Below are 27433 nucleotides of genomic sequence, written 5' to 3'. Positions count from 1 at the left end.
TTATATTGCCTTCTATATCATTTGCCATTGAAGCCTCGCGATCTATCAGGAGCCATCCCTTTTGATACAAGCAAGCCTGTCTAGCCAGCAGGTCTTGATAAAGACGGTACAAATACAACGTCAAATATCCAACCATCAGGGGAATCTAAGCCTACTTTTCTTCTTCGCACACAATTGCTACCACGACGCAGATGTCATCTACCTTCCCACCATGCCAGTTCTCGTGCGGGTACTCTCTCTGGACTTCCTTGGCGAATGGCCCATCCAGCTTCGTGTTGACACTGGCCGCTTTGGCTTCATGCGTGATGCCTACAGCCACGAAGCTCTGCAGACTTGGGATCTCTTTAGCCCCGCTCGTCCCATCATCAGCGATGATAAAATTGTGCAAACCGTCTCCGACTATTATTCCCTTCTCGGTATGTACCCAAGCCCTGGCTCCAACCATTATTTTCGACACGATCTTCAGAATCGATTGACTCGATAGATTGTCCCACACTCCATCGCTGGCAAACACCAACACGTCGCCATGCCGTAACGAGTGCTGCGAGACATGAGCATCCTTGGGCATATCGCAAAGCTGCGTTCCTCCAAAAGCAGCCGCCTGGGCAAGAATCTTGGGCGGAACAACGGATAACTGATATGGCGTATTAAAAGCATGCGTCTGAGGCTCCGAATAATTATGTACTGCATTAAGCCTCAACTGCACGAACCCCGAGTCTCCTAGATTCGCAACCTCAAGACTCCCACTCTCCTTTGCAATAGCCACACAAGCCGTACTCCCCCCAGCCGGAACTGAAGGATCCTTGCATATACTCTCGTAGCCTCTTTGCATAAGACTCCTAGCACCTATCGGCGGATCCCATTCCCCTGGCTTGTATGTGTATGCCGCGTGAGCCATGTAATCGCAGAACCCGTGAGCGAAATCCGCTGGGTCCACGCCGGAATCTACCCATCCTCCAACCCCATCTGCGATCCCAAATGCAGTGTCCGCGCTATCCCCCACATGGCTGACGAAGAAGGCATCCTGCCCACTACCTGGCCGCGTAGACTTGTCTTTTCGTCGCGCGCGGATGGGGTTGTGAGGGTTGAAATTGAAAACATTCGTTTCTGGGTTGTAGCGGCGATCTTTAGCTGTGAAGGATGCCGCAATTCCGTAGGTGAATTTTGACTGAAGGGTTCGGGGTGTGTGAAATGCTCTCGAACTTGGTGGGTGGTGAGGTAGTTGGGAAGAACTGGAGATGTGACGACTTGTAAGAGGAGACTGCCGCCGTCGGGAGAGGGTTGTGAAGCTCGCTGCTTCTAAGCGGCTGGCAGTGACACTGGTGATATGTAATGGAGTATTTCTAGATGCTGCAACAGCGATGCGGCGCAAAGAAGACGACATCCTGGATTCTAGGAGAGTAAAGCGAAGCCCTGGGCGGGCTCGCGGATGAGTTGTAGAAAATCTATAAGATTAGAACAGCCATTTTATTGCGTCCACTTCCAGGGGTAACGGTTCAAACAATGTAATGTGAGGTGAATATAGAGTGTGAGATACTTGGAAGAATTATCTTTCTCGATGCAAATTTGAACTGAAGAGTTTCCGTCAAGAAAAAGAAGACCGAAACCATCCCGTCATTCTTACCCCTGTTCCTCAGTGTCACACTACGGGTAGTGATACCGGTAGTAATATAAATCTGTCAGCCTCATCGCTCAGCCTTGTCTGAACCCCCTCAGTTTCTAAGTCCCTGACGTAAGTCCTCTAAAGGTATACAGACATACAGTGTATTATCTATATACTCTAACATCTCCAACCAAAGCTTCACTAGAAGGGAAAACGTACTAGATTGCCACTGTACAACTTGGGTATCTTTCATCTTTCATCTATATAATAGTCCTACAACGATATAACAAAAATCTCTAGTCCCAAACCATTCTTTGCTCAGTGCGTCTCTATCGTTGAAAAGCATCATTATTTCTTTGATATTCCCTTTCTTTTCCAAGCCCTAGTGCACAAGCACAACCGGCTTCCCCTTCTCCCACGCATCCAAACTCTCTTTAATATTAACCCAATACCTCAACCTAACAGCCTCTCCCTTGGCACCCTCCATATCATCTTCCTTGAACGCGCTATCGAGGACCTTTTCACTCGCAGTAATTCTTTCATCATTGACCTTCTTCAGGCCTTCAAGATCCCCCTCTTCTTCTGCCTCCTCAATCTCTTCTCTCGTATCCAACACCTCCATCAACAACTCCGGATCATCCATCTTAGCTGTTTCGTCCTCCGCTACATCTATGCCTCGTAGACTCAGCAGGTATTGTGCTCGTAGTAAAGGATTCTGTAGCGTCTTATAGGCCTCATTGATGCGCGCCGACGTAGCTTCTGCTCGTGTCTTGAGATGTGACGCATGGCGATCAGGGTGCGCTACAGCTTGTAACTGTAGGAATTCTTTGCGAAGGGTCCGGGGGTCGATGTGGAAGGGGCCTGTTGGTGGAGGGCCTTGGGGAATGGTTTGAGGGAAGAATTCGTAGTGGGTTTGGGGAATTGGTGCTGAGGTCTCGAACGGAGCTTCTTTTGAAATCGTGGAAGAGCTTTGCCAGCGCCGTTGAGGTGCGGATTGAGCCTCTGGCCGGGATAACCTTCTACTGCAGGACTGGCAGAGTGGTGGAGGAGGTGGCGGGTTTCTTGAAGAATTTGTGGCAAAGCTGCGACGTGGGGGTATTTCGCAGATGCGCAGCACTTGTTGGTTTCGCTTTAAGATTGAAGAACGCATGATGATGAGTAGGAGTGCTTGTGGGAACGAAGAAGGGGATTCGACTACGAATACATGGAAACCGAGTTTGTGATGAGAGATGTAAAGTAATGTTATGTTATATTTCGGAATATTTCAAAGCACCCTTCGGTCAATGACGTTGCGAAGCTGAGACCGCAATTGAGCGAGCCGCTCCAGATTTAATTTCGATTTTAATACCTAGCGAGGCAAAACTTACCTGCTTGGATATTTTAAAGAGGAAATGCTTGTATACAGTACTGGTATCTCTCGTCGCTATTAATTTTCGTTCAAAATTTGTTATTTGTAAAGTCTACTATGCTCCTCGCGTCCACAGCACCTCAGTCTATCCTCGGAGAAGCTTTCACCACCTCATACGAATTGAACGCCAAAAGAAACTATAACCAACGGAACGGCCAATAGCAACATATAGATTAAATCTCGAGCTTAGTACGACTCCTATTACTACTACATATCTCCGCGCGTGGGGCAGACCTTATCTCATTGGCAATCCTATCATGTATACGATTCAGGTTCAAGTACAAATTCTCTATTACAGTCTTGTCCAGCTACAGTAGTTATTCTATAGAATATTAACAACATCTTTGTTTCATATCATCATAATTCTTCTTTCTCTTGTCAATATGTCTGATATGGGTACGGAGCATTTTAGCCCTTACCGTCCGGATGGGAAGCTTTGTAGGTTTAAATGTGGAAGATTGAAAGTTTTCCGGGTTGATAAAGAGTAGATGGCTTCGTGTGTGTTGTAACAGGTGCTCAGCAACCTGTAGGGCAAGCTATCGTCAAGGAATTAGCTTGTGAGTCGACTTGCTTTGTCCAATGCCTCAACCATTCAACAAAGGTTGCTATGGATAGACAATATGCTTCCCATGACATGTATAAACTACGCTGACCCCCAATAGCTCACGGCGCTGCTTGTATCTACGGTATAATAAAATGCCCTGCTCGTCCTGTCCTCCAATTCTAATTCCTCACAGCCTGCGACAAAGGGACGAGCGCCGACTACCCCGCCCTAATCGAGTCCATAGCAAGGGAACACCCCAACACCAAAGTAATCGGCTACCCTTTCAACGTCGCCGCCGAGGAGGAAACCCTCGGTCTAATCGATGATGTCCTGAACTCATGGGGTAGGCTCGACGTCTGGGTCTGCTCTTCAGGTCTACTCGGCCCTTCTTCACTAGAGGCCACAACACCAGCGGATCTACAAAAATGCTTCGAGGCGAACTCCATGGCACCGTTCTTCGCCCTGAAATATGCCCCTCCTGCAATGGCGAAGACGACCCCGAAGCAAGCGTACCCGAATGCCGCGCCCAAGGATCAGAAGTATGGTAGTATTGTTGTGGTCAGCTCTGTGGCAAGCTTGTATGGTGGCTGCTGGGGGCTGGCTTATACCATGGCTTCGCATGCTGCGCTTGGCGTTGTAAGAGCTGGAGTAGCTGTTTTGAAAGGGAGTGGAGTCAGAATCAACTGCATATCTCCTGGTCAGATTGATGTTGGTGTGGACTTGCAAGGGGTATGTCTTTCAACCGGTATGATGAAGGTTTACATGAAATAATTGAAGAGTAGTTTGATGTGCGGGGCATGACATCCCAATTTCCCCCAGCAAGCTTGCAATCCAAAGAGGTTTGTCTCCATTTCCCCATGGCAACTTCTGTCCCGTCATCTGACACAATCGCAGAGTCAGCAAAATCACATCGGATTGGAGCGATCAGGTCTTCCAATCGAAGTAGGACGTGTAGCTGGTTTCCTGGCAAGTGGATTCAGTAGCTATATAACAGGAGCCAACATGGTGGTTGATGGGGGTGCCAGCGTGATGAATCCTTTGACGGTTCCAATATAGCCAAAAATATACTTTCTTTTTTTATATAATTACTGTACTGTAGCAAGAGATACTTCATGATTGATTTGGTACGCATTTGTTACTAAAATGAAGCTTGTGGAACAATCAGTTGGCTAAGCTTGTAAAACATCTTGCAACCATTAAGATAGATGCTTAAGTAAATATAACTTCCAAGTGGAAACAGCTAGTAGAGCCTGCCTTCCAATCGTGGCTAGTGATCATTCGTGCCTTCCATATAATCGCGGATGATTCCAACAGCTTCGGGCTCCCCCGAAGCAAGCGCAAAGAAATATGGAACCTATACAAGTATAAATGATCTTGCGCCCCGCCCCAAGTACAGCACCCCTCCCCCTCATCCTCACACACGGACCACATTCATTCAAGATGTCAACTACAGTCCTCACACTCCAGTCCTCCAACCCCACCGACGTCTCCTCCGCCTGCTCAACCTACTCCCTCACCACCCTCCAATTCGAGGCGCTGCACGCCCGCAGCGCCGCTGCAAAGGCCACCGCCTATTGCCCGTACTCGCGCTTCCGCGTCGGGGCCTCGATCCTGACTGAGGACGGCGCATTCATCGATGGCGCGAATGTGGAGAATGCTGCGTATCCTGTAGGGACGTGTGCGGAGCGCGTGGCGTTTGGGAAGGCGGTCACGGAGGGGCATAAGAAGTTCAAGGCTGTGGGTGTTGCGACGGATATCAGCCCCCCGGCTAGTCCTTGTGGGATGTGCAGGCAATTGTGAGTTTGCGAATCCTGTGCTTAGGTGGATTTCTGTGTCTGCCTACGAGAGAGCGCTATCTTTTTGGAGATGGAGGTGGAGATGGAGATGTGTGCTGCGTTGTGCTGCGTTACCTTGTCAGGGAGACTGACTGATGGTTTTAGTATCCGGGAGTTCTGCGAGCTGCAGACGCCGATTTTCATGTTCGATAAGGATGGTGCTTTTGTAGTGATGAAGCTCGAGCAGGTAAGTGTCTGCTGTTTAGTCCTCTGGTTGAACACATACTCATTCATATGCAAAGCTGCTTCCAGTATCCTTCGGCCCTGAGGCCTTGCCTCCTCCAAGCTTCTTGCCAGCATGAGGCACCTAAGACTACGATTTCAGGTAAATGATAAAACATATGTATGAGCAGAAAGCTCCAATAGATGATCTACGATGTGGTGCCTAAAGGGGTGAATCTCTATATGGAGTTACATAGAGGGGTGGATTTTGGCCGCGAGGCTACATTTTCCCAGGCAATGAGCAGTCTCATGCTCTCGAAATTATTCAGACGAATCAATTCTCTATTCCTATTATTATATTCCATGGAAAGGGCGTTTGTTGGTCAAATTCCCAAAAGCGGTATACTTCTACTAGCGAGACTGTTGCTCTTACTTGTTAGGCAGTGAGCCGGCCGTCTCCTCTATTACCTTTACACCGTCTGATATATAGCCATGGAAGTCTTTGCAGCCCAGTTTCACACAATTGAAGTCGCAAATTTGGCCAGTGGCACGATGGGTTTAAATGGGTAAGGCTACAACCCCACACCAAACCCCATGTTTGAGATGGCACGTCTGATAGCAAAGACAAAACGAGTGGATTCTGGCAGTATCCTTCCTAGCCATTTTTTCATGGAGTCTTTCCTGAAAGCTACTAGTATGCGAAACTTGCGTCGTGAAGCTTGAAAGCTGCATTCAAAGCCGTAAGGGGGAAAAGCTCAGTCCCGCACTACCTCATATGAGTAGGGTACATAGATCAACGACCCTCTTCTCTCTGGGATCCTCGCTTTGCCTTTGCCTGTTCACCAAATATTATTTTGAGCACATTGCTTAGAGGTGAAGATTGTTAAACTCCTAAAGATTTATAACACATACGTTGTAGGGAATTTCCAAAGGTCCAGAAGAAATACTATATTCGTTACATTCATACCTTTACTCACATATGATCCGCTCGTTCTCTCATTTCTCCGTCCTTACACTATGATTGGTCCGAACTTTGCCACCTCTCCTAGCAGAAGCACTTCACTCCTATACACCAGACTAAGTCTCGTCTGCTACCGTCCGCATATTCATCCCAGATCAAGGTCCCCATCTTACATAATGATCAGTCGGCGACATCGCCTGCCTCTCTTTCTCCCTCTCTTTCTTTTTCTGTTCCTTTTTCTTCCGCTTCTCCTCCTGCTTCTCCTCCTTCTCGATCGTAGCCACAGACGGCACACTACCCTTACGGGAGCTTTCCTCCGACAACGAACTAACACTGCCCTTTCTTCTACCTGCCGACATCCCAGGTGTAAGGAGCCGTGCAAACCTGCCCTTCCGACTCGTAGCCGGACTTGGCACTTCAGCTTCCAAATCCAACTGTTCCATCTGTTCCATCTGCAATGCAGGCTGTGGTACATATACCTCAGGCAGTACGCAGCCTTCCTCCTCAATGGTCACAATAATTTCACCAGATCTCGGCACATTACGCGCATAGCCCACCCTAATCCCCCACGTATCCTTAGCATTAAACCGGTAGTCGTCCATTTGATGTAGAGCTTTAGAGGCGCTAATTACATCGGTGAATTGTACGAAGCATTCTGGTTCCCTAAGTTTCATACGCAGGCCTCTGTATCCCGGCAAGGGGGAGAATAGGGTACGTAGGGCGATTTCCGAGGGGTTTGCAGGGAGATTACGAATGTAGAGGGTCGTACAAGGAGGATTTTGGTAGGTGGATCCGCTAGAGGGGTTCTGGAGGCTGTCGGAGGCTGTTGATGTCTGGGAGGAAGTGAGGACTGCTAGCGGGGGTGGTGTAGAGCGGGCTGAAGATTCGGAAATTGAGCTTCTGGAAAAGTTTGGCGCCCACGGTGGAGTGGCGGTGGGAGATGCCTCATTTAGGGACATGGATGATGAATCCTTGCGTATTGGCTCAGGAACCCAAGGCTCAAGGCTTTTTGCCCCTTGGTCGAACTTGAAAGTAGACTGTACTGGCACTGTCTCGGTGACATTGGTTTGGACTAAAGTTGTGTTTTGGGGCACCATTGACTCTTCTCTTTCGTCTCTAGTAGGAGGCCACTGGAGTGGTTCCCGTTTCCTCTGCACGGCTTTTCTAGGAATCGTCAATGGAACAGTATTCGAGGTAGTCTTGCCTTTTGAAGCCCATTGTTCAGGCGTCGAGAACTCGACCTGTTGCCCGAAGAAAGTATCGATATCCTCGAATATCTCAACCGCAGGAGTAATGTATGCTATGTCAGTCTCTGGGTAACCTGAGGTGATAGCTCCATATAAATCGCCGGTTTCACAGCCAACGACCCATGCTCCCCCGTCTCCAGCGCCTACCAAATTAAAGTCAGAATATGTGAGAAGCGATGGGTTTTTCAAAAGGCTTACTAAACGTCCCACCAATGCATTTTACTATCCACAGTTCTTGAAATATGTTCTTTCCCGATATTCTCTGAAAGGAAGGTGATGCAGAAAGTCGACCTTCTAGTGGGTGGTCCCTGTTGCCTGTGCAAATTAATACTTCAACGTTGGCTGGCTCGCTCGCCAAACGTCTCGGATAAATAGCGCTTGTATGCAGGCTTTGATTAGAACAGTATACGCTATTTATCATAAATCCTAGTAAGGTTTTAGTATGAGCAAGTAGAGATATCCCAATGGCGATCGACTTACTGCGGTTGTTGAGAGATATGTTCTCACGCATTAGATTGGAATTCTCGACCGCCACCAGAGCCCAGTCGAGACCTCTTTCGGGAGCTGATGTTAACACTGTACCCAGTCTAGAAGGCATGCCATCGTTTGGGTCTCCAATCGTAGCGGACTTGTCTAGAGTTTGTTCCGAGCTGGACGAGGAAGTGCCTCCGGGTGAACCTTTGTTTAATATGTCAGCCACAGGTGTTTCACTGATCCCTTATTATGGATGCGTAGGGCTGCTTACATTTACCTGCGCTCCTAGATACTGGAATATCCTCATTGGTAGCTGAATTGAAAGGACTCAAAGGAGCTTGAGCCGTCGAGCTAACCCTCTGTTCTGCCAGTCAGCATTTCTACCTTGTAGCAGAATTAGGTTCTCTGAGACATCGCGAAAGAGATTTTAACTAAAAGAGAGTTTAACAAGATTGAAAGATCTCGCTATGCAAACTCCAGAGGCATAATATCTATAGGGAGACACCTAGCTAGCTTACCCGGCTTGCTGGTTGAAAGAGCTTTGAGCTCGATAGCATACTTCCTAAGATCGTTTAGTATATACCTCTAAGTTTACAATAAGCATAACTCGCCTTTACATGTTGTTTCTACAGCATGACACTCTTCTTCTGCTTCAACCTCGAGTTCGCTCCTATATAGAACAAAGTCGCTCTCTGCTTCCAAATCAACATCTCTTCCTGGAGCATCTAAGCAAGCGTGGGCAGTCGTCATGCCATAAAATAGACCACTTATGCATAATATACCCCCAAGAGTAGCTTTTGATAATGACCCAGCTTGGCCCTGGAGATTATCACAGAAGCACCACAGTGTCGCAAAGCATCAGACGAGTACACGCCAGGTAGTAAAGCTGGCAATCCCGATACCTCTTCTATCACTAAAGGTCTTGGGAGCATTGAACAATCAGCCATCATCACCCCTGGATATGAAGCTAAAAGTGAGCTTTCGTGTACTAGCTTTATGGCTCTTTGGCGTGCAACTTTACTTTGGCTTCGGAAAAGAACTGTAGGGCTAGGTTCCGCCTCTTCTCCAGCTCTCATAAACATCTCCACCATTAGATCCGTCTCTTGTACATCCAGAGCCTCAAATTGATCTTCAATCAAGTTGATGATCTGTTCCGAAACCGCTCTCCATGCTTGGTGCGCTGGGCTATTGTTTTTGACCTCCCAGAACTTATATCTCGCCAATATATCCAGTGAGCCATATGGTGCACCTAGGGAGAGCTCTGGTTGAGGCCATTGATTCTCAGACTTCGATAATGCTGACAGCCCCGTTGAAGAAAACATCGTATGGGAAGCTGACGTTGGCTCAGCCGCTCAGCCTTGCGTATATTGAGGGATTCCTAGAAGTGTTTCGCATCCTCTACCTTTCCGAATGTGAGATTATACAAGTACCACTGACACAATAGCGTAAACCGGCCGTCTTAGTATTAATACTCTCGAAGTGCGGAGTACAAATCGGAGAGAAAAACCAAAGGGAGATTTGCAACGAGCTGAGGAGTATGGAATGCAATATACCCTGCTGAGTGCCGCCTCTATGCATGCGTTCCTACGGTTACCTCAGCAGGAGGCGGTGCAACTGTGAACTCGCCTGGCGCTTGCTAGAACCAATGTCTTCAATTCACACATGCTTCTCAGGTGCCACTCGATCAAAAAGCAATTTTAAAGCATGCATAAAGTTGGGGGCTGCTTTGAAAATCTCCATACAGGAACGAGTACAAGGAGTAGAACAGTTGTGTGGCTCTTTTTGTACTATACCCTCCGGATTAATAGTGTGTCTAGAACATGTCTTTTAAGGGGGTGGGGGGGGGGTTATTAAAAAGGTACACAAATGCAGCTGCAGGAGGCCGCATGCGGCTCCTTTATTCCTAACGGTATACTCTAGATCAGGTGCACACCAAGCTCCCCAAAATCACAGATATGCTTACTTTGACCTTGTCAAATTTCCATTTCATTCGTCGCTGTCTGTGTGGGTCAGGTACTAACAGCAAATTGCCCCAGTAATTCAATGCCTCCCTCCAATACTCTCCAGTCCATGAGTGGACGTGATTTAAGAAATCTGACCAAGTTCCCGAGCAAGCTTCCGCGACTCTGAATATTCCAATTCGAACTCGTTGCAGTCGGAATTTGGATCAGAATATTCTTCACCAAGTAGGTCGTCAGGATGATGGACCACACATAAGCCAGTCGAGCCCTCCATCTTGCCATACTATTCTTCATCACCTCAGCGGATGTCGTCAATTCATCGAGTCTTGTCACAAGAGCCTTAGCTTTCGTTATACCTCTTTCTCGTGCTTTCATCTTGATAGCCTTGTTTCTCTGGAATGTATAGACCGAAGGTCTATTATTCTTTACAGTCTTATATTTATCTCTCTAGTAATTTTAAACTACTTTTCTATCTAATTTGATATATATATATATCTTATCACCTCCCTATATAAATTATCCTCGCATATAAATACTATATGTTCCAGCTGCCAGTTCGTTCAGATGTGCGCCCTCCTCAAATCCACCTCCTTCACGGGCCATAGGTGACTGTGACTTCTTCTTCACTGGTAATACTACCTACAGCAAGTATGGTGGAGTCCGTCTCGGACTCTTGTATCGACAACGCCTGAGCCCCCTCAAGGTCCATTGTGTAGCCGCCTGAGACCGACGCACTGGCTTCTGTGAATGTGACCGTGCCAAAGTCTGCCAAAGTCCTTCCGCCTACACGTTCCACCACCCACTCTGCGGAATATCCCAGGGCTACATTCGTAGAATCGGTTGGTGAGAAGTCCTGCGAGAAGGATTTGCCAGTGGTTGTATTATCTATATACAACGTGGCTTCGGTCGCGCCAGCCTCAACGGTAATACCAAATTCTAATACTATTAGGTTAAGAGCATTAGTATGGTTTTATTCGCGAAGAAGGAATAAGGGAAAAGGAATAGAGTATTCACCATCGCCTGCTTTGAAAGGAAATTTAGTCTGGCCGTAGTAGACTGGGTCATCGGGAACCCACTCGGACCAAGCTACGAAATATTGAGAGTTATCCGCACTCGTACCAATCAAGATACCTCCTTGAATAACAGGTTTACTGTCGACGCCATCAATGCCGAGCCATATTGACACATAGGTATCTGGAGCCCCAGCTGCTGGAACCGAGATCGCTATAGAAGATCGGGGTCAGTATTATGGTTTCCAATAGTAAAACGAAGGATTACGTACTACCCAACACGGTTCTAAAAGTTTGTCCTTCGTCGGGATAGAGCATTGCACCTGCCCAGTTAAGACTTGCTAGAGTGCCATCTCTTGCCTCGATGGAACGGGCGCTATTGTTTCCAGATCTAGATAAGAGCTGAAGTCTACCGCCCGCCTCTAACTTGGAAATGGGGGAAGCAAAGATACTAGCTGCGAAGATTGCAGAGCTGAAGAGCGTGGTGAGTTTCATGGTCAAAAACATTAACAGAATAAGTTGAAACTTGGACTTGACTTAAACGAATGAGGGGTTTGGGGTCTGGCTGAAGAAGCCCATTTCAAAGAGCAAATTTTCTTTTGGGATACTTATGCTTTTCCAACACAGCTTTACGTATAATCCTCCGCCCACACTGAAGCTTAAACATTTATCTGCAAGCTCCTGCTGTTCCTCCAAGCAACTAGCCTACATGGATTTTGATGCGGCACTGCAGGGTACAGTCTAGAACAATCAAGAATCCTACTCCGTAAGGTCAAGCAGAAACGAATAGCAAGTTCACCTTCAAGCAAAGGATCAGACTTTCTCCTAGCATGAGAATATAAAGATAGCAGTGCAATGACAGGGATGTGTCTTCAGCGGGGTTGAAAGTAAATTAACTTACAGTTAGTAATGCTTCCGGGACCTCCGACTGTACGTTCACGGAGGCTGTGTTGATCTCGGTGTCTTGCAAGGTCTCGAGTCAACGAAAACAATAATGGCTTCAATTGGAAAAGCCACCAGAAAAGGTACAGGACCAGGTACCCGTTTCATTATGACGATGAACACTGCTTTCCAAAAAGAAGCCTTCCAATCCGTCGAAGTGGAGTCTCAGTCAGAAGCAATGCAAGACGCGGCAGATTTATGACTAGGCCCACGGCTTATTTGATATGACCCATGTAGGTACGCTAGGAGGCTACAGTACAAAGATCCAGCCGCCAGGGAAGTTTTTCTTGGGTATCCTAGATCCCGTCGTTCCGTCAGCCAATTAAAATGTCTAACGTGCATTTTTAGCCCTTTCGAACTTAGGGCAGGGCGGTGCCGCGGTTGCGGTCGCGGTTCCTTCGTACTTCGTCCCATGCGTAATACTCCGTAAATCCTCAATAGGGGGGGTTGTGCTACAGTAGGGGTGATTTTCTATCGCAGCTCCTATTAGCGGAACCCCTGCCTTCACCCTGGCTTTCAGTGCAAGCTAACTTCGCCTTTTTAAGTATGGAGGTCGTAGCTAAACGTAGTTAGTAGTATATTAATAGACTTACGGAGGTAAACGTCAAGAGAATAATATTATTTTACGAGGTACGGATGGATTAGCAACCTTATGAATATGCGCAACTCATATAGTACGCGCTATAATTTAAAGTTGGAAAGATTCGTTTAGAACTATAGAAAGGGGAATCTTGCGCTCCTGCATACTAAACCTAGTACTCCTTTATAACGCCTTCCACAGATTCCACGTCAATAATCGGTCGAGCTAAGCGAGGAAGGATACAAGGGATCGTATTGTTAGTATATCTCCGTAAACTAAGAAGTAGGAGCTGCTAAGCACCTAGGTATCCGAGCACCTAGCGGGGATATTTTGGGACGGGTTTATTACGCCTGGGACGAAATATAATCCCAACTCGACTCAGACGTTAAACCATCTATTCTTACTGAAGTACGAGTCCTTCTTGAAGGATCAAGTATTAGTGTTTCAAATTAAACGCACCATGACTATGCGGAGCAGCGCAGCTGTGCCAAGTGGCAATTTCAGGTTCCTAGAAGTTAAGAAAAGAACATTCGTAGCTAGCACAACGCGTCGACAATGCGACAGAAGGATTTCGCAAATTCTCAAATTATGTATGTGGAGGTGGATGTCATAAGTGAGGCGCAAGCGTTGTCTAAAACTTCTACTTTCATTCTCTTTGATAATATATCCTTCCTCTGGTTTGCTGTAGCTGGGAGATTTTGAACTTACACGCTGTTCGTTCGACCATGAGACTCAGTCTTGCCCCTTGCTTGGGTTTCTTGGCTCTTAGCCATGGCTATATTTTGGACAGCTCTTCGTCCGCGACTGGCGACTCAAATATGACTTTGACCAGGAGTTCGGGCACTTCAAGGAGCTCCCGCAATTCCAGTGCTTCTACTCATACCACGCCTTCCAGCTTTATCACCTCGACTTCAGCTCTTAATCGCAACTACTCCGTTAGTCTCTATTCATCATGTACCACCAGAAGTCAATCGTTTCCAACTTCAAAGAGCGGATCAACTTCAAGCATCAATAGTCGAACATTGTCAAGCACTTCCTTGTCTGACTCTGCCTTCTCACTGAGCTCTGGAACTGCAAAATCTGCGACTGGATTACAGACTTTCAATTCAAGCCAGACACATTCAACTAGCTCCAATCCAGCAAGCACATCAAGTTCAAGTACACCGAGGAGTTCAAGTCATGCTGGCAACGGAACATCATCAGCATCATCATTGTCAGTATCATCGGTAACCGGTGTTGGCATTTTACCCTTCCCAACTTCGACTATTTCCTCATCCACGAAAGCTCAGACGGGATCTTTTAGCGGTTCATGGAGTAACCCATCGAGTTCGATAACACCGGTATCCTTCACGTTTATTAACGTTCCCACGAGCACGTTTGCAAGTGCTGCAGCTGAGACGTCAGAAGCAGTGCTTATAGGCGGCTTATTTCTTGCACTTCAATCAAATCGAAAATGGCTCACAGATCCTAAGCTCAAGTCTCAATATATAAATAATGTTAGGAAGACAAAAGATGAAGTTAATAGCCTCTTGAACGATCTTAATGTCAAGCCACCAGACACTCCAGTTTGTCTAAACACAAAGCGAAAGAGAGACACACCTATGCTGTCGGAGAAGAAGCTTAGAGCTATGCTTCGTAATAGGAGTGTAATATCAAGCATAGGGAATCTGGTTGAAAGTGATATTCATGATATCGGAGCCCTCTTTAATTGCGCAGAAGACATCACCAAGAACTTAGATACGGAGGTCAATAAAGATACGCCTAGTTTGAGTGTAGTCGAGGACCTAACTGATAGCCTAGCTGATATTGCCCAAGCCGTGGAAGATGATGGGAATGATGATAATGATGATAACAAGTCGTCGTCAGCGGAAAAATCATCCAGCAAGGCCACAAGCTCATCTCAGCACTCCTCGGCGTCTTCGAGCACCTCCAGCAGCTCTTGCTCAGCACGAACTACATCTGCCTGCAACACCTCATATCGGATCTTTACGCCCTCTGGTGCGAGCACGGCATCTACATCAACCATTACACTCTCATGCTCAACCGTGACCGCTTGCTCGGCTTCAATGACCGGGTCTTCGACGACGACGACGGCAAGCATCCAGGTCAACCCGGGTGGTCGCCTACAGCTAGTTTCCTCGCAACAATCTTCAAATTCCTCCTCTTCGGCTCGAGCTAGTTCATCAACATCCTCGATAACAAGCACTCAGATTAATCCCGGTGGCCGCTTATCTCTTATATCAGCTGCCTCAAGACAATCCTCATCTTCAAATTCTTCTACTCGAGCTAGTTCATCAACAATATCCTCGATGACAAACAGTCAGCCCAACCCGGGTGGCCGCTTATCTATCGTATCATCTGCCTCACAACAGCAAGTCTCATCTTCAAATTCTTCTGCTCGAGCTAGCTCAACAACACATTTCAGGACATCAATAGGAACAGCAGTACGTAGTGGGGATTCAACAAATCCTTCAACCGCAAAATCGGGTTCCAAATTATCATCGGAAACGGGAGCAACACGTACCACAACTTCAGCACCAATAATAAGTGAGTTACCGTGTTACAACTATGCGGATCCCAGGCAGAGTTTAGATTACTGCACTTGCAGCAATGGTGCAAGCACATCAATAGCCGCCTCTACAGGCACAAATACAGGCTCAGCATACCAGCCATGTCCATGGACAGTAGCACCGGCACTGCCTACCACAAGTGCAAAACCAACAACCACAAATACAGACCCCTTTCCCTTTAAAACAACCCTGATGAATGGACAAGTAGAAGCCTGCGCAACTTCAACATTTCAGGATATCGCCGGCTTCGAATTCACTCAATGCGCTGGCAGCGTCACCACACTCGTGCCTGCCACCACATCTGCAGTACGTTATCTCTTCCTTCCTCTGAGCGATAAAGTTTAACATTTATAAGGCCGCTCCTTATGCAACAGGAGAATGTACGGTGCTGCTCTACCAACAGTCCGTCAGCGATGACGGAGAGCTGTATACCAACACGACCTTCCTAGACGACGCTGGAAAGGTCCTTTATGGCCCGAGATTCACGAGTGCAGATTGGAAAGATACCGGGACCGTGATCTACCCAGCTTCGGGCACCAGTCTGCCTGACGATTTCTCCATCGATTTCTTGATGAGTAGTGACGTGCCGGATGGATATTCCAAGGTGAAGAAGAGGTTGGGTGGTAGCGCGCCGATAGAACCGACAAATCTGTTCTTGGAATGGGTAGTGACCTTCTCCATAGGCTCGTTGAAGTGGTCAACCGATGTTACTAAGGATAAAAGTAACGGTGGGCCATATTGCAATGTGGGAGGATGGGATGTCTCGCTCACTGAAGCGGTAAGATTCTCCTTGTGCAAGGAAATGATATTTACTGATGCTTTTATTATAGAATCGGCATTGTGATTGCCATTGGCAGTGCTAGCTAGCACCCCGAGTTGAAATAAGATAGGTAATACTATTAAGACATGTCACGGCTGGGGATACTGTCTGTACATTACAATTGGCGAAAATGAGAGGCGTGGAATATTTTGTTTGGTATCAGGGGGCTCGTCACTTCCTCAGACAAGCGGGCTAGATCGTTATATTAATGGAGCACAATATCCAAAATCGCGAAGCTGTACTTTTAGTAACGTCAAGCTTTGTCTTTTTTTGAGGTTTTGACATGTGTAGTTGTTTTGAACTGGTGTATTTGAGCTCAATATCGACCCGGTATATCATGGCTAATCAGTGCGGTACACTTCTACTCCTCCAGATTCTTATGAACCACGCAACTCCCCGTAGCAGAGACAGTTGAATCAGACTCCGATGTAGCAGTCAACGTGACCGTCCCATCATCAGCAGCATCCGCATCCGCAGCAACCGCAACCTTCACCGCTACCTTCTCTCCAAGCTCAGCCGTCGCCAATGCATTCGGCAGCTCCATCTTCCAACCGGTTCCCTTCACTGTAGCATTAAGCCGGTACACATCCGAGTCCAAATACGCCGACCCATCTTTCGAACTTTCCCCCGTGTTCTTTAGTTGGAACGAGCAAGTCACTCCTTTTTCCGTCGGTGTATTGCCGTCTGCTACTATTTTGCCGTCGGAGAGGGTGACAGCAAGAGTGGATGTATCGGTACTACTGTTGGTCGAACGAACACCGGCTGTGTATGAAAGTACACCGGTGCTATCTCGCTCTACATCAATGATGTAGAAATGCAGGCTGTTAGCCTCGTCCACGTACTCGTACTGGCTCCCAGAACGTGTCCCAGCATGGAACAAAGCGTCGAGCAGTTGTCGATAATCACCCATGGTGATATACGACGCTGTTCCATTCGGTCTGTAAAAGTCGAGAAGTTGGATATCCTGCGGGTTGGCATCGATGGTCCATTGGAAAGGCCCTTCATCGGATTCGACCTTCGTTTTGCTGATCATGACGCCTGAGTCTGGCGTGAAGGAGTCAGCGCCCATTCGATCGACAACTTCGATGAAGTAGGCGTTGTAGCCTCCGCCATCGCAGAGGACTTCTGTGTCTATATCGCAAAAAGGCTCATTGTCTACATCCATGGTTACGCGGATGCCCATTAGATTTGTACCGGGCGAGACGGAGCGGGCTTGTATTTGAGCCACGACGATCCCGGAATCTGCTAATGCCTCTCGGGATACATTAAGTATACTCTCTTCACCCACTAATCCGAGTTGTGCTTTATCTCGCACAGTGTGCAAAGACCCCAAAGAACCGCCTTGCTGAGGCGGGATTTGCCAGCGCGTATGAGGGCCCCCAGGACCATTGAAAGACCCTCTTGACATCATAGACCAAGGTCCCGTATATGACCTCCGTAGTGGAATGCCATACGGGTTATTGTAATTATCCCCAATATTCAAAAGATGGCTAAACTCATGCGCATAAGTAGCCATACCCGAACTCTCCGCTTGAGTCGAAGAGCCACCCCCCGCATTAGGCCAAATATTCGAGGCCGCAGCCCACGAAGTCCAGTCTACATATCTCGTCTTCGCGTAATTCGTCCCGTTGTCCGGAGGGCCGAAACTGTCAGGGACGTCTTCTCTGGTCTGGAATTTCATCTCGCCGAATTCTTGCCAGGTCGAGGACTCGTCTTGGCCGGCTGAGAGGATGAATACTAGTTCGTAGGAATCGGCTGTGGCGTTTCCTACAGCTGTGCGCCATGTTCCTAGGGCGTCGGTGCGAATGTCAATGTTGCATGTGCCGTTGGTTGGACACCCGCCGCTGTTCATGTCGTCGTCAATTCCGTATTGGTATGACTTGAGTGGCATTTCGTAGGCGCCAAATACGGTCAGATCGACGCCAAAGCGGCCATCTGAGTCTTCCATCCAGTATCTGAAATGGTGTCAGTATTGTAGTTTTAGAACACCATGATAGTTTTGAGGGAAGAAAGTCAAGTCGTAACCGCCTGAATTTACAAGACTGTATTATTGAGAGAAGATAGACTTACTCATGCAAGGTATGCCCCTTATTAAGCGTGCCTGGTTTGTTAAGGAAATCTCGATAGAAAGTAGGCACATCACCCCGCGTGATATTCGAAATCCCCGCCACCGGCTGGGGGTTTCCATAAATCGTCGACTGGACCGGTAAAGTTATTTCGAAAGCTCTATCCGTATAATCAACAGTAATGAGCGCGATATTGAAATTTCTGATTGAACCTGTTGTAGAGGGATCTGACCAATTGGTGTTTGGTGGAGCTTGCCAGTCGGCCCAAGTCATATTCGCTGGATTCGCCCAGATCTGGGGATCTATGACTGCGAAGGTATCATCACCGCTTCTTGGGACGTTTTTCAATCCTGTTATGGGCTGGAAGAGGAGCAAAGAAGCCAAGGCAGGTATCGAGAACCCCGACTGGGGTCTAGATGCGGTCCAAAGAGAACGCATACTTTCTTCAATAATGACAAAAAGACGAAGTGAAATATTCGCCCCACAAAACAGCTTGAAAAAAAGCAGTCAGAGGTGTCATATTTATAAAATAACATGAAAGTCAAAGTGCAATCATGGAAACTTCGGACCAATAATCAGGCTCAACTTGCCTTCTATAACAGGCAGGTCCAACGAGAATGCCAAGTGCCAAGTCTTCGGGAATGGCATTACCTACCGTAGCACATAAACAATTATGAACTTAGTTTGCCCAGGCAAATTCTTTAAACTTCCTAAAGAGTAGAAAAAAGAGATGAATGCGGCGGGGTGAAGAGACATGCGTCCCAGTTGGCATAAGTTCCTAGCTGGACCCCTCCAGTATCCCTGTGTGTTCGAAATAATGATTGGTGCGACATGCAGGCAAGCTATGCGCTTTAACTTTCCCTCTTTGAGCAGATGATACTTGCAAGTCTCGATATCCTCGCGAAGAACGTTCCTATTCCTAGTCTCGATGCCTTCTTTGCGTGTACCGTCGGCATCGGGAGCGATATCTTAGGAACGGGTCTCGTCCGGGGATAGCTGAGCTTCACCCGGAAGTCAGGGTCTCCACACCCCGTGACTCTATATCCTTGGTACCTATCTTGTCCTACTTTGATAATTTATAAGCCGCAACTTTCAAATATTCGTTGCATATCCGATTGTAGTATATCGATTTCTAGAAAGATGCGAAGTTGTTAGTTATAAGTGTGATTTATGATATTGGATGGTCGCAGTACTAGAGCGAGAGCCAAAGTAGCGAATTCAGGAGGTGGGGTGGATACCCCCTAAATATTTAGCGATCCTCGCTAACAAAAGTCTCCGGGCTTGCTTTATCAGCGCTCGGATACTTTTATCAGCCTTCTTTAAGGAAACAAGACCAGTATTCTTTCGCCCTCGGTCTTTGTGAAGTTTTTCCGACGACATAACATACACGTTCATTAGTTTGTACCATTTCCTATTGATCCCCCACGTTAGACTTTGCCACTATTGGAACGACTTTCCCTTTCCCCGCAAGCCGTTAAGAGTTTAGATTGATAATAGCCCGCGCTTGTTAAAGTGACTACATCATAACTCATCAACAAGGACTTCTCTATATAAAGAAGGGCCTGGATCTCAAATGTTTCTCTCAGCATTCTCAAAACAGCTTACATTCAGACTCATCAGAAGATCATTCTCAAGCTCAAGCTATACCGCGATCAAAACATCCAGCACCATGTCAGCTCCCGCTTTCCGCAGCATTGCCCTTTTGGGTGTAAGTTATTTATATCCAGTCTGCTTGAGGCTCGTGACGGGTAGCTAACTAGACATTTATAGGCCACTGGCAACCTGGGCTCCAAGATCCTTGCCGCTTTGAATAACACTGGCTATAGTGTCACGGCCATCCAGAGAGCCGAGTCAAAGAATGTCGCAGACGGCGCAGCGAAGAGTATCAAAGTTGACTTGACCAGCAAATCTGGTCTCATTGAAGCCTTCAAAGGCCAAGATGTTGTCGTATCCGCCACCCCAAACCCCGTCCTCGCAACGGAGAAAATATGGATGGACGCTGCAGTATCCGCAGGAGTAAAACACATTGTCCTCTCAGAATACAGCACCAACATGGACAACGAAAAGTCCAAAGCTCTACCAATCATCTACGACAAACTACAGACGCGCAAGTACGCCGAGGAACTCGAATCATCTGGCAAGATTGGATGGTCCAGTGTCAACAATGGACCATTTTTTGTTCCGTTTATCTGGACGGCCGGTTGGATGGGCGCGAACGTTCAAAAAGAAACCGCTCTGTTCCATGACGGTGGCGACAAAATCGTTTGCACTAGCACGTTAGAGCGAATTGGTGAGACGGTGGCTAAGATCCTGGCACCAGAGCACGCCGCAGATACCAAGAACAAGCCAATATACACATACTCGGCTGCAGTCAGTGAGCGCAAGATCACCGATATTATTTCGAAGATCACGGGAATTGATTTCCCTGTGACCAATGCTAGCGTTGAGGATATAACGAAGGAGACCTTTGCTGCAGTCGCAAGGGGAGATAACTCGAGGAACATGGGGTTCTATATTCCGTTCTGCTGGGGTGATGGGTATGGAGGAGATTTTAGGGGCCAGGCGTGGAATGAGAAGCTGGGGTTGAAGGAGATGAGCGATGCGGAGATCGAGGATTTGTTTAGGGGCTTTTTGAGCGACAACGCGACTAAGTGAATGCCAGGGGGGCAAGCTTGGTGGCCATTAGACCGTCATGCCTGAGTTGATTAGCACGGATACTCGAGTACCGAGAAAGAAGCAAACATACCCTAGTTATTAGTGCCTTGTAAGCAGGGCTCTCTTTCAAATCTTTAATTCGGCCTCAGAGGCATTCGTTCTACCATTTCCCCATCCGACCATGTCAGCGTATCTAATGAACAAAATCTTGCAAACAGGGATGTATTCGACAAGAACACCATATGTTGAATTCGGTGCACCACGGAACTGGTTGATAGTTTTCTGCAATGAAAAGAAAGCATTATGATGACTAGAAAGGTGGAAAGGTTTCTAAGAAGTCTTGCACGACCTTGTATTCAAGTTCATGATGCACCAGATGCGTTCTGCTAGATTCCATAGATAATGTTGACCATAAACATCTCTTCCAAATGCAGCAAAAGATTTCAAGTCCGAACGGATAACTCCAAAGGAAAGGATACAAGGTCAACTACAAACCAATAGGCCTCACGAATAGGAAACCGCACATTAGTACGTATAAAGTAAGAGGTCCAGTGGTGGTTGTCGAAGATATAGGGTGAGGACTCGATGCAAGACAGCATTTCCACCATTCGTGGGCGGCGAGTTCAGTTGGATTGAATTGAACATAGATCTTTTTATAAGCCCCTCGTAATGTATCTCTACCTGTCAAAAACTCGACAGCCTGATCTTTTCTCGCTATGCAAAGTATGATGCATCCGATGCATTGGGGGCCTCAGTGCCTCTCCTCTGGCTTAAACAATCAACAATTCAACCCCCCCTCCTTAAATTCCAACTCCTACCGCCTCCTCAACACACAATTCACTCACCGCTGGCTGACTAGGTATATGCCCTAAAAATTTGTTGCACATCGCATCAAGAAGGTCGTCGAAATAAGGTTTCAGCAAAAGCCTAAATGTTCAGATGAAGATATATCTCCCTAGTTGTGCCGCGTGTGAATTGCCCAAAATGGAAAGGTCGCAGCATCTACGCTAAGGATTGATATCAAACTCTAATCATGATTGCTATGCATACCTTAGGTATCGTAGGCAGGAAACTTAAAGGTGCTAGGGAATAAATCGTATGTATAAAATCCTGGGGAGTATGCAAGCTGCCACACTGCAAACTCCTACACCACAGCCAACGTTCAATTACCATGCCGAATCGATGTTCAAGATCACCGATCACCCTTCTTCTTATGTCCAGTTTACCCCCGAAGATCCCAACGCTTCTTTCTTCCATAGAAAACAAATATCATCGAACCAACAAAAAATGAACGAATGAACCAAATGACAGCGAGATTTTATTAGCAGCAAGTCACCGAACTTTACGACGAAAATGCCCTTTTCAATGTTCCTTGCTGTCGTTGACTTGGGCACCGAATCAAAAATATGGCTGGGCGCCCGAGAAGAGAAACGTATTATGTCGGTACTACAATGGCAGAAGCATGCGTGACACATCTCATGAAAGAATGATTTGTGGTTGAGGATATTCAAATGTCAGAACTTCGTTTTATACTGTGGGAGAGGAAGTTGGTGATTGCCGCTTGGCAGTGAATGTGAGAGCGGAAGTGAAGTGGTATGTAGTCTTGTGCTTCATGCATCGTAGATTGATTGGCATTGTGATAATTTTAGGAAGATCCATTGTTAAATTAGCTCACGAGAGCAGTTGACCGGAAGAAGTGAAACCCCGACACTTTCGGGATGAAGATTTGAGAGACAAGCACTGTGCCTCGAAATAGCAACTTGGATATCACGATAAGATTCAAATATTCTAGCACAAAGCCAGATACCGCCAGATTTTGACCAGCCCACGAACTCCAAGCCATTCCCAGTAGATTTCTCAGAGAGCCTCCATATCATTCCTCCCCCATAGCTTAACCGTGCGATCATACCCCCCACTAACAATCCACTTCCCATCCCCACTAACATCAACACTATGCACATTCCCCGTATGCCCACTCAGACTCTGCACCAACGCCCAATCATCCGCCGAGAAAATGTTGATATTCTTATCAAATCCACCGCTCACAAAGAAGGTTCCCGCTTTCTTCGGCCTCCTCGCACCTTGCTCATCCATATCAGGAATGATCTCTTGCGAAAGATCAGCCTGACCTTTATACCATCTCAAATCAGACACCACACTTTTATGTGCTCCCACTCCTCCTGCTGGTCGCACCATACGCACATCCCAGCATTTAATCCAGCCATCTCCTGAGCCAGAAAGAACGCGGTGCCCGTCAACGCCCCAGTCGAGCGCGTAGATGGGTTTGATGTGCCCTTCGAGGATCATGACTGTTCGGCCTGTGCGGAGATCCCAAATTCGGCCGATACTGTCGTTTCCTGCGCTTGCTAGAAGGGAGCCATCAGTGTTGAAGCTTAGAGCAAATACACCACGAGAATGACCTTCTTGAAGAAGTAGCTCGGTCGTAGTATTGACATCCCATAAACGCCAGGTAGTATCTTCTGATGCCGAGGCTAGGTAGCGACCCGATGGGTGGAATTCAGTGCGGCAGACGCGCTGATTATGTCCTGCGAGGGTGGACAGAGGGGTATCTTGGTTCAAAGACCAAAGATGGATATTTCCCTCCGCGCCTCCTGAAGCAAGATTGACCGAGTCCGGAGAGACTGTCGTTCCTGGTAATGTAGCCCCTGGATACCAAGCTATACCACCAATTCGATCCGTATGTCCACGCAGTGTCCGGATCGTCTCCAAATTCGGCACACTTAAAAGTTTAACCCCGCCTCCCCAATTACCCGCAGCAATTATCTCCCCATTTGGAGCAAACCGCGTCATGCTAACAGGTCTCTCGCCCGCCATCTGACTACCCTGCAACTCAAAAGCACCCAAACGTTCCTTAATCCCCTTCCTAAACTTCACATGCGTCCGTAAAGGGATCTTAGACTCGGCCTTCTGACTCTCAATCCTTCTTTTTGCCCTCGGCAGCGAATATCTCGCAATATCCCTCCTCGCCTCTACCAGCTCCTGAACACCCTTGGTATAGAATTCCTCTTCTTGCTCATTTTGCCCCTCATCTGCATCTTGCATCCTCGCATCGCCATCCTCGTCTTCCATATCATCCATCTCCGCTTGTATAGCTAAAAGCTCCCTTAACCTGTCTCTGCGATCACCGGGTCCTTCGCCGAACAAGGTGATAGGTTCCCCCATCTGTCGTAATCGCGAACGTACTCGTCCATCGTCTGTTGGGACAGCGATCTGTGCTGCTTTCCGCTTTCGGTCGAATTGTGAGAGAATAGCGGAGGCCTTTTCAGGCGCGATGCCGGCGGTTGCTGAGGGCATGTCATATTCGCGATCAAGAGCTGGGAGGCTGTTAGTATGAAGTGGAGGGTGAAGATTGGTGAAGAGTTTCTTACGGACGTTTGCCAGGTCTATGCCAACATCTTCTGGCACTGCCTCCTCCACGTATGCTTGACGTGAGGGATGCATGGTGGCGCCGAGTTTTGGGGTATTAACGAGAGTGGGTGTTGGACCTCAAGGCTTGATGGTTTTTGAGTCGTTAGGTTCAGCCTTGTCGGATCCTGGATTTTATATTTTGATTACATAATCATAAGGCTGATGGCTCCACGCTTTGTATGCCGCAAAGGTGCCAAGGCCCTAAGACGGTTTTGGGACAACTTCAGCATTTTATTTGCTATATATATAACGAAAACGAAATAAGCATTTATCCACTCAACGGGTTTCGGGAGGGTGTTTAGGACATCATCGGTATGGTCAGGGGTGATAGCCTGTCGTGTGCTGCCCGTATCTTATTTCATCTTCTGCTACCTTAAAGGCGGAGCAACCGAGCATATCTGACCTTTTTATCATCTTGATTGGGAGTTTATTTTCGTCTTTTACGCTTTAAATTTATACATTTTTTTGTTTTTATTATGTTTTCCAAATTGGAATATCTTAGAACTCTCTATAGGGGGGGTTTCCCGTCATATAAGCCTTTTTGCCGTTCTTTTTAGTATGGATAATAATTGCATTATATTAGCGAAATCTCAAAATGGAGGCGGCCACAAGCACCACACTTCCACTAACGGTATTTATTTGTAAATGTCTCGAATGCATTGAACCCGGAATTTAATCTCTAGTAGCTGTCAATCCTGTTTATCAATGAGCAAGTCCCTCAACTCCAAATGCGCCTTCCCATGCGATGAAGCGCAACCACCATCCTAGAAAACCTCGGCCGAAACAGATGACCCAAACCACGTTCCAAGTTCATCTGTGGTCTTCTCCTTGCCAGCACTGAAATAGTCGGTGACTCGACTGTTCTCATCATCCTCTCCGACCGGCCATTCCACCTTTGCGGCAGCATTCTTTGCATCCAACATATCTTTCGCAGTTCCCCAGCTGAACCGACACTCACTCCCCCACCCAAATACAGGATCCATATTTCGCTTCAGCCAAGACGTACATCTCGCATCTGAAGGGTATCCAGAGCCCCATGAAGCTTCCGCCGGAGCCTTTGTCTTCTCTGTCCCGCCCATCTCTTCATCCCCATCATTCTCTGCAGGCTTGACATAACTCTCATACAGTACTTCCAACGCCGCATCTCTAGTAACTTTGGCACAGACACTCGCAGCACTAACACATGGATACAAGCTATCCGCCTTCTTTGCCACCGTAACCTGCGCCGTAGGGAAGATCCTCTCCAGCTTTTTCTGATACGTCGCCGGATTCCCAATAGTATCGATAAAAATCTCCTTTACATTCACACCCCTCTTATAAACCCCTTCGATCAGCGCGATGGTAGCATCCATAGCTTGTGCATTCAGATTGTATGTTGCAGCAGGCTTCATCATATTCGCGCCAATGTCTCGCGCGGACATTACTTCAACAGCCCAGCCACATTGTGTATAGAGGTCTGTTTCGGGTGTGCATAGTTTCTCCATGAGGTTTGAGCGAACGTCAGCTGTGAGGACTTTGCTGTCGTCAAAGTGGTGGGTGTTTCGGAGGAGAGGGTCGGAGAGTGGTAATGGGAGGTAGAAAAGTCCATAAACCATGGGACCCAGCACTGGCCCGCGTCCAGCTTCATCGACTCCCAATGCACATGGTGGGCCTGCATTCCCTTTCTGTTCTGGCTCGGTATTTGGTGGTGGAAGGAGGGCTGGAGGAACGGGCGAGAAGTGTGTATATGAAGCGCCGGAAAAGAGTAAATCGTGGTTGATTGAGGGCGCGATGAAAACATCTGATGCAGGGGTTTCGAGGGCAACCTCTTCTTCCATCTGTGAGTCTGCCATTTTGATCAAATTGTTTTTGTTGGATGTATGAGTTTCTCACTACCATTGAAACTTTTTAGACGCGGTTGACGCGTTCTGCATGGGGAGACGTGACAAAAGAAACACGCTAGTGATCGTGATCTGTTTTCACTGGCACTACGGAGTAAACCCAACGCACAGACGTGACTATGTAGGATTAGCACAAGACCCCTGCTGTACTCACCCGGGGTTCATTTCACCTGGAACGAAGTCCGGATTCATTGGCTACACTACTGGCTATTTTAAGGGGGCAAAGAGGGGGTTTGAGCCTACCTATAGATAACTACGGATACCTAGAACCTCTAGTTTACTTCCTAGATTGGGAGAAAGCCCGCAATTTAACATTTATACGGAGTAAGGAGAGTTTAGTACCGATGTCACGGACTACACTATCCCAGGTGGGTATATTACGACGATGCTAGGCCCGCATCTACGGAGGTATAGACATGTAGACATAATATAAGAGTTCAGTCTTCAGTCTCACAAGATTCAACAAACTCCCACTCTATCAATCAACTGAAACAACCACTACTCCTAATATCAATCGCCTTAGGAAATATTAACGAAATGGCCTCTGTACAACCCCTCCCTTTCCGCATAGCGCAAACCGTAGGCCTCACATCAAGCGGCCTCCTCGCTGGAATTTCCTGTGAGTTCTTGAATGCCCTTCATATATATTCTTCCTGGCCATGCCACGCATAACTCTTGATACTAACGCTCCAACCTACCCACAGTATCGTTCACCCTCGTCTCCGTTCCGCGGCTCCTCGAATCCCCAGCACCCCTACTCCTACAGCAATGGACACACCTCTACAACGAAGGGAAAGTGACCGTGCCGCCCCTAACGATCGTTGCTAGCACAATGTGGGCGTACCTAGCGTATGGAGCGAGTAAGGCTGGGGCGGGGAGTATGGAAGGAGAGAAGTATTGGGGGTATGTCGCTGCTGGGGTTTTGGTACGTTATTTGTTCTTATTCTTTGGGCTGTGTGATTTGGTTTATGAGGAGGGCCATGCTAACGAGGCATTACTCTGAAGAGTGCACTGTTTGTTCCTTTTACGGTGTTGGTGATGAAGGACACGAATGCTAAGCTGCTGGGGAGGGGAAACTTGAGTGCTGAGGAGATTGTGAAAGGGGAAAGTGTACATCAGTGAGTTCACTATTTCTTTAGATGGTTACCGTAGGATGAAGACTGACAGTAATCAGATTGGTTGATCGGTGGGGATTGTTGAACTTGGGACGGGGTACTGCTTTATTAGCTAGTGCGCTGGTTGGAACATGGACTATTGTAAGCTAGAAATAGTCCCTGGAGAATGAT

The 27433-nt window shown here is 47.4% G+C and overlaps 9 protein-coding genes across 9 annotated transcripts; 4 read left to right on the top strand and 5 right to left on the bottom strand.

The window, feature by feature from the left end:
• Nucleotides 1-151: 151 nt before the first annotated feature.
• Nucleotides 152-1384, bottom strand: PTC7 (Protein phosphatase 2C-like protein, mitochondrial; the record flags this gene model as incomplete). Its single annotated transcript, XM_031149298.1, has 1 exon — nt 152-1384. One exon carries the CDS (start codon nt 1382-1384, stop codon nt 152-154), a length of 1233 nt encoding a protein of 410 aa, XP_031006522.1.
• A 601-nt stretch (nt 1385-1985) lies between these two features.
• Nucleotides 1986-2753, bottom strand: JAC1 (J-type co-chaperone JAC1, mitochondrial; the record flags this gene model as incomplete). Its single annotated transcript, XM_031149297.1, has 1 exon — nt 1986-2753. The coding sequence occupies one exon, from the start codon at nt 2751-2753 to the stop codon at nt 1986-1988; it is 768 nt and encodes a 255-aa protein (XP_031006525.1).
• A 641-nt stretch (nt 2754-3394) lies between these two features.
• Nucleotides 3395-4611, top strand: fabG_4 (3-oxoacyl-[acyl-carrier-protein] reductase; the record flags this gene model as incomplete). The annotated part of the gene is made up of 6 exons (XM_031149296.1): nt 3395-3449; nt 3524-3568; nt 3674-3697; nt 3749-4284; nt 4338-4394; nt 4450-4611. The coding sequence occupies 6 exons, from the start codon at nt 3395-3397 to the stop codon at nt 4609-4611; spliced, it is 879 nt and encodes a 292-aa protein (XP_031006524.1).
• A 384-nt stretch (nt 4612-4995) lies between these two features.
• On the top strand, nt 4996-5692 carry CDA (Cytidine deaminase; the record flags this gene model as incomplete). Its single annotated transcript, XM_031149295.1, has 3 exons — nt 4996-5351; nt 5496-5577; nt 5633-5692. 3 exons carry the CDS (start codon nt 4996-4998, stop codon nt 5690-5692), a joined length of 498 nt encoding a protein of 165 aa, XP_031006519.1.
• Nucleotides 5693-9228: 3536 nt separating this feature from the next.
• LHYA1_G004332 (uncharacterized protein) lies at nt 9229-9556 on the bottom strand (the record flags this gene model as incomplete). The annotated part of the gene is made up of 2 exons (XM_031149294.1): nt 9229-9273; nt 9323-9556. 2 exons carry the CDS (start codon nt 9554-9556, stop codon nt 9229-9231), a joined length of 279 nt encoding a protein of 92 aa, XP_031006518.1.
• A 6922-nt stretch (nt 9557-16478) lies between these two features.
• LHYA1_G004331 (putative secreted metallopeptidase) lies at nt 16479-18531 on the bottom strand (the record flags this gene model as incomplete). Its single annotated transcript, XM_031149293.1, has 2 exons — nt 16479-18072; nt 18188-18531. Coding segments are annotated over 2 exons (1938 nt in total), but the record flags the coding sequence as incomplete, so codon positions are not given.
• Nucleotides 18532-19852: 1321 nt separating this feature from the next.
• Nucleotides 19853-20838, top strand: LHYA1_G004330 (uncharacterized protein; the record flags this gene model as incomplete). Its single annotated transcript, XM_031149292.1, has 2 exons — nt 19853-19891; nt 19954-20838. 2 exons carry the CDS (start codon nt 19853-19855, stop codon nt 20836-20838), a joined length of 924 nt encoding a protein of 307 aa, XP_031006520.1.
• Nucleotides 20839-22695: 1857 nt separating this feature from the next.
• On the bottom strand, nt 22696-24300 carry SPAC227.12 (putative WD repeat-containing protein; the record flags this gene model as incomplete). The annotated part of the gene is made up of 2 exons (XM_031149291.1): nt 22696-24173; nt 24228-24300. The coding sequence occupies 2 exons, from the start codon at nt 24298-24300 to the stop codon at nt 22696-22698; spliced, it is 1551 nt and encodes a 516-aa protein (XP_031006495.1).
• Nucleotides 24301-26684: 2384 nt separating this feature from the next.
• LHYA1_G004328 (putative mitochondrial membrane protein) lies at nt 26685-27403 on the top strand (the record flags this gene model as incomplete). Its single annotated transcript, XM_031149290.1, has 4 exons — nt 26685-26766; nt 26852-27076; nt 27139-27265; nt 27322-27403. Coding segments are annotated over 4 exons (516 nt in total), but the record flags the coding sequence as incomplete, so codon positions are not given.
• Nucleotides 27404-27433: the final 30 nt, after the last annotated feature.

This window comes from Lachnellula hyalina (genome assembly GCF_007821495.1).
Source record: "Lachnellula hyalina strain CBS 185.66 chromosome Unknown contig00043, whole genome shotgun sequence".
NCBI classification, from domain to species: domain Eukaryota; kingdom Fungi; phylum Ascomycota; class Leotiomycetes; order Helotiales; family Lachnaceae; genus Lachnellula; species Lachnellula hyalina.
The sequence above is the reverse complement of the archived record's forward strand: the minus strand, read 5'-3'. Positions and strand labels throughout refer to the sequence as shown.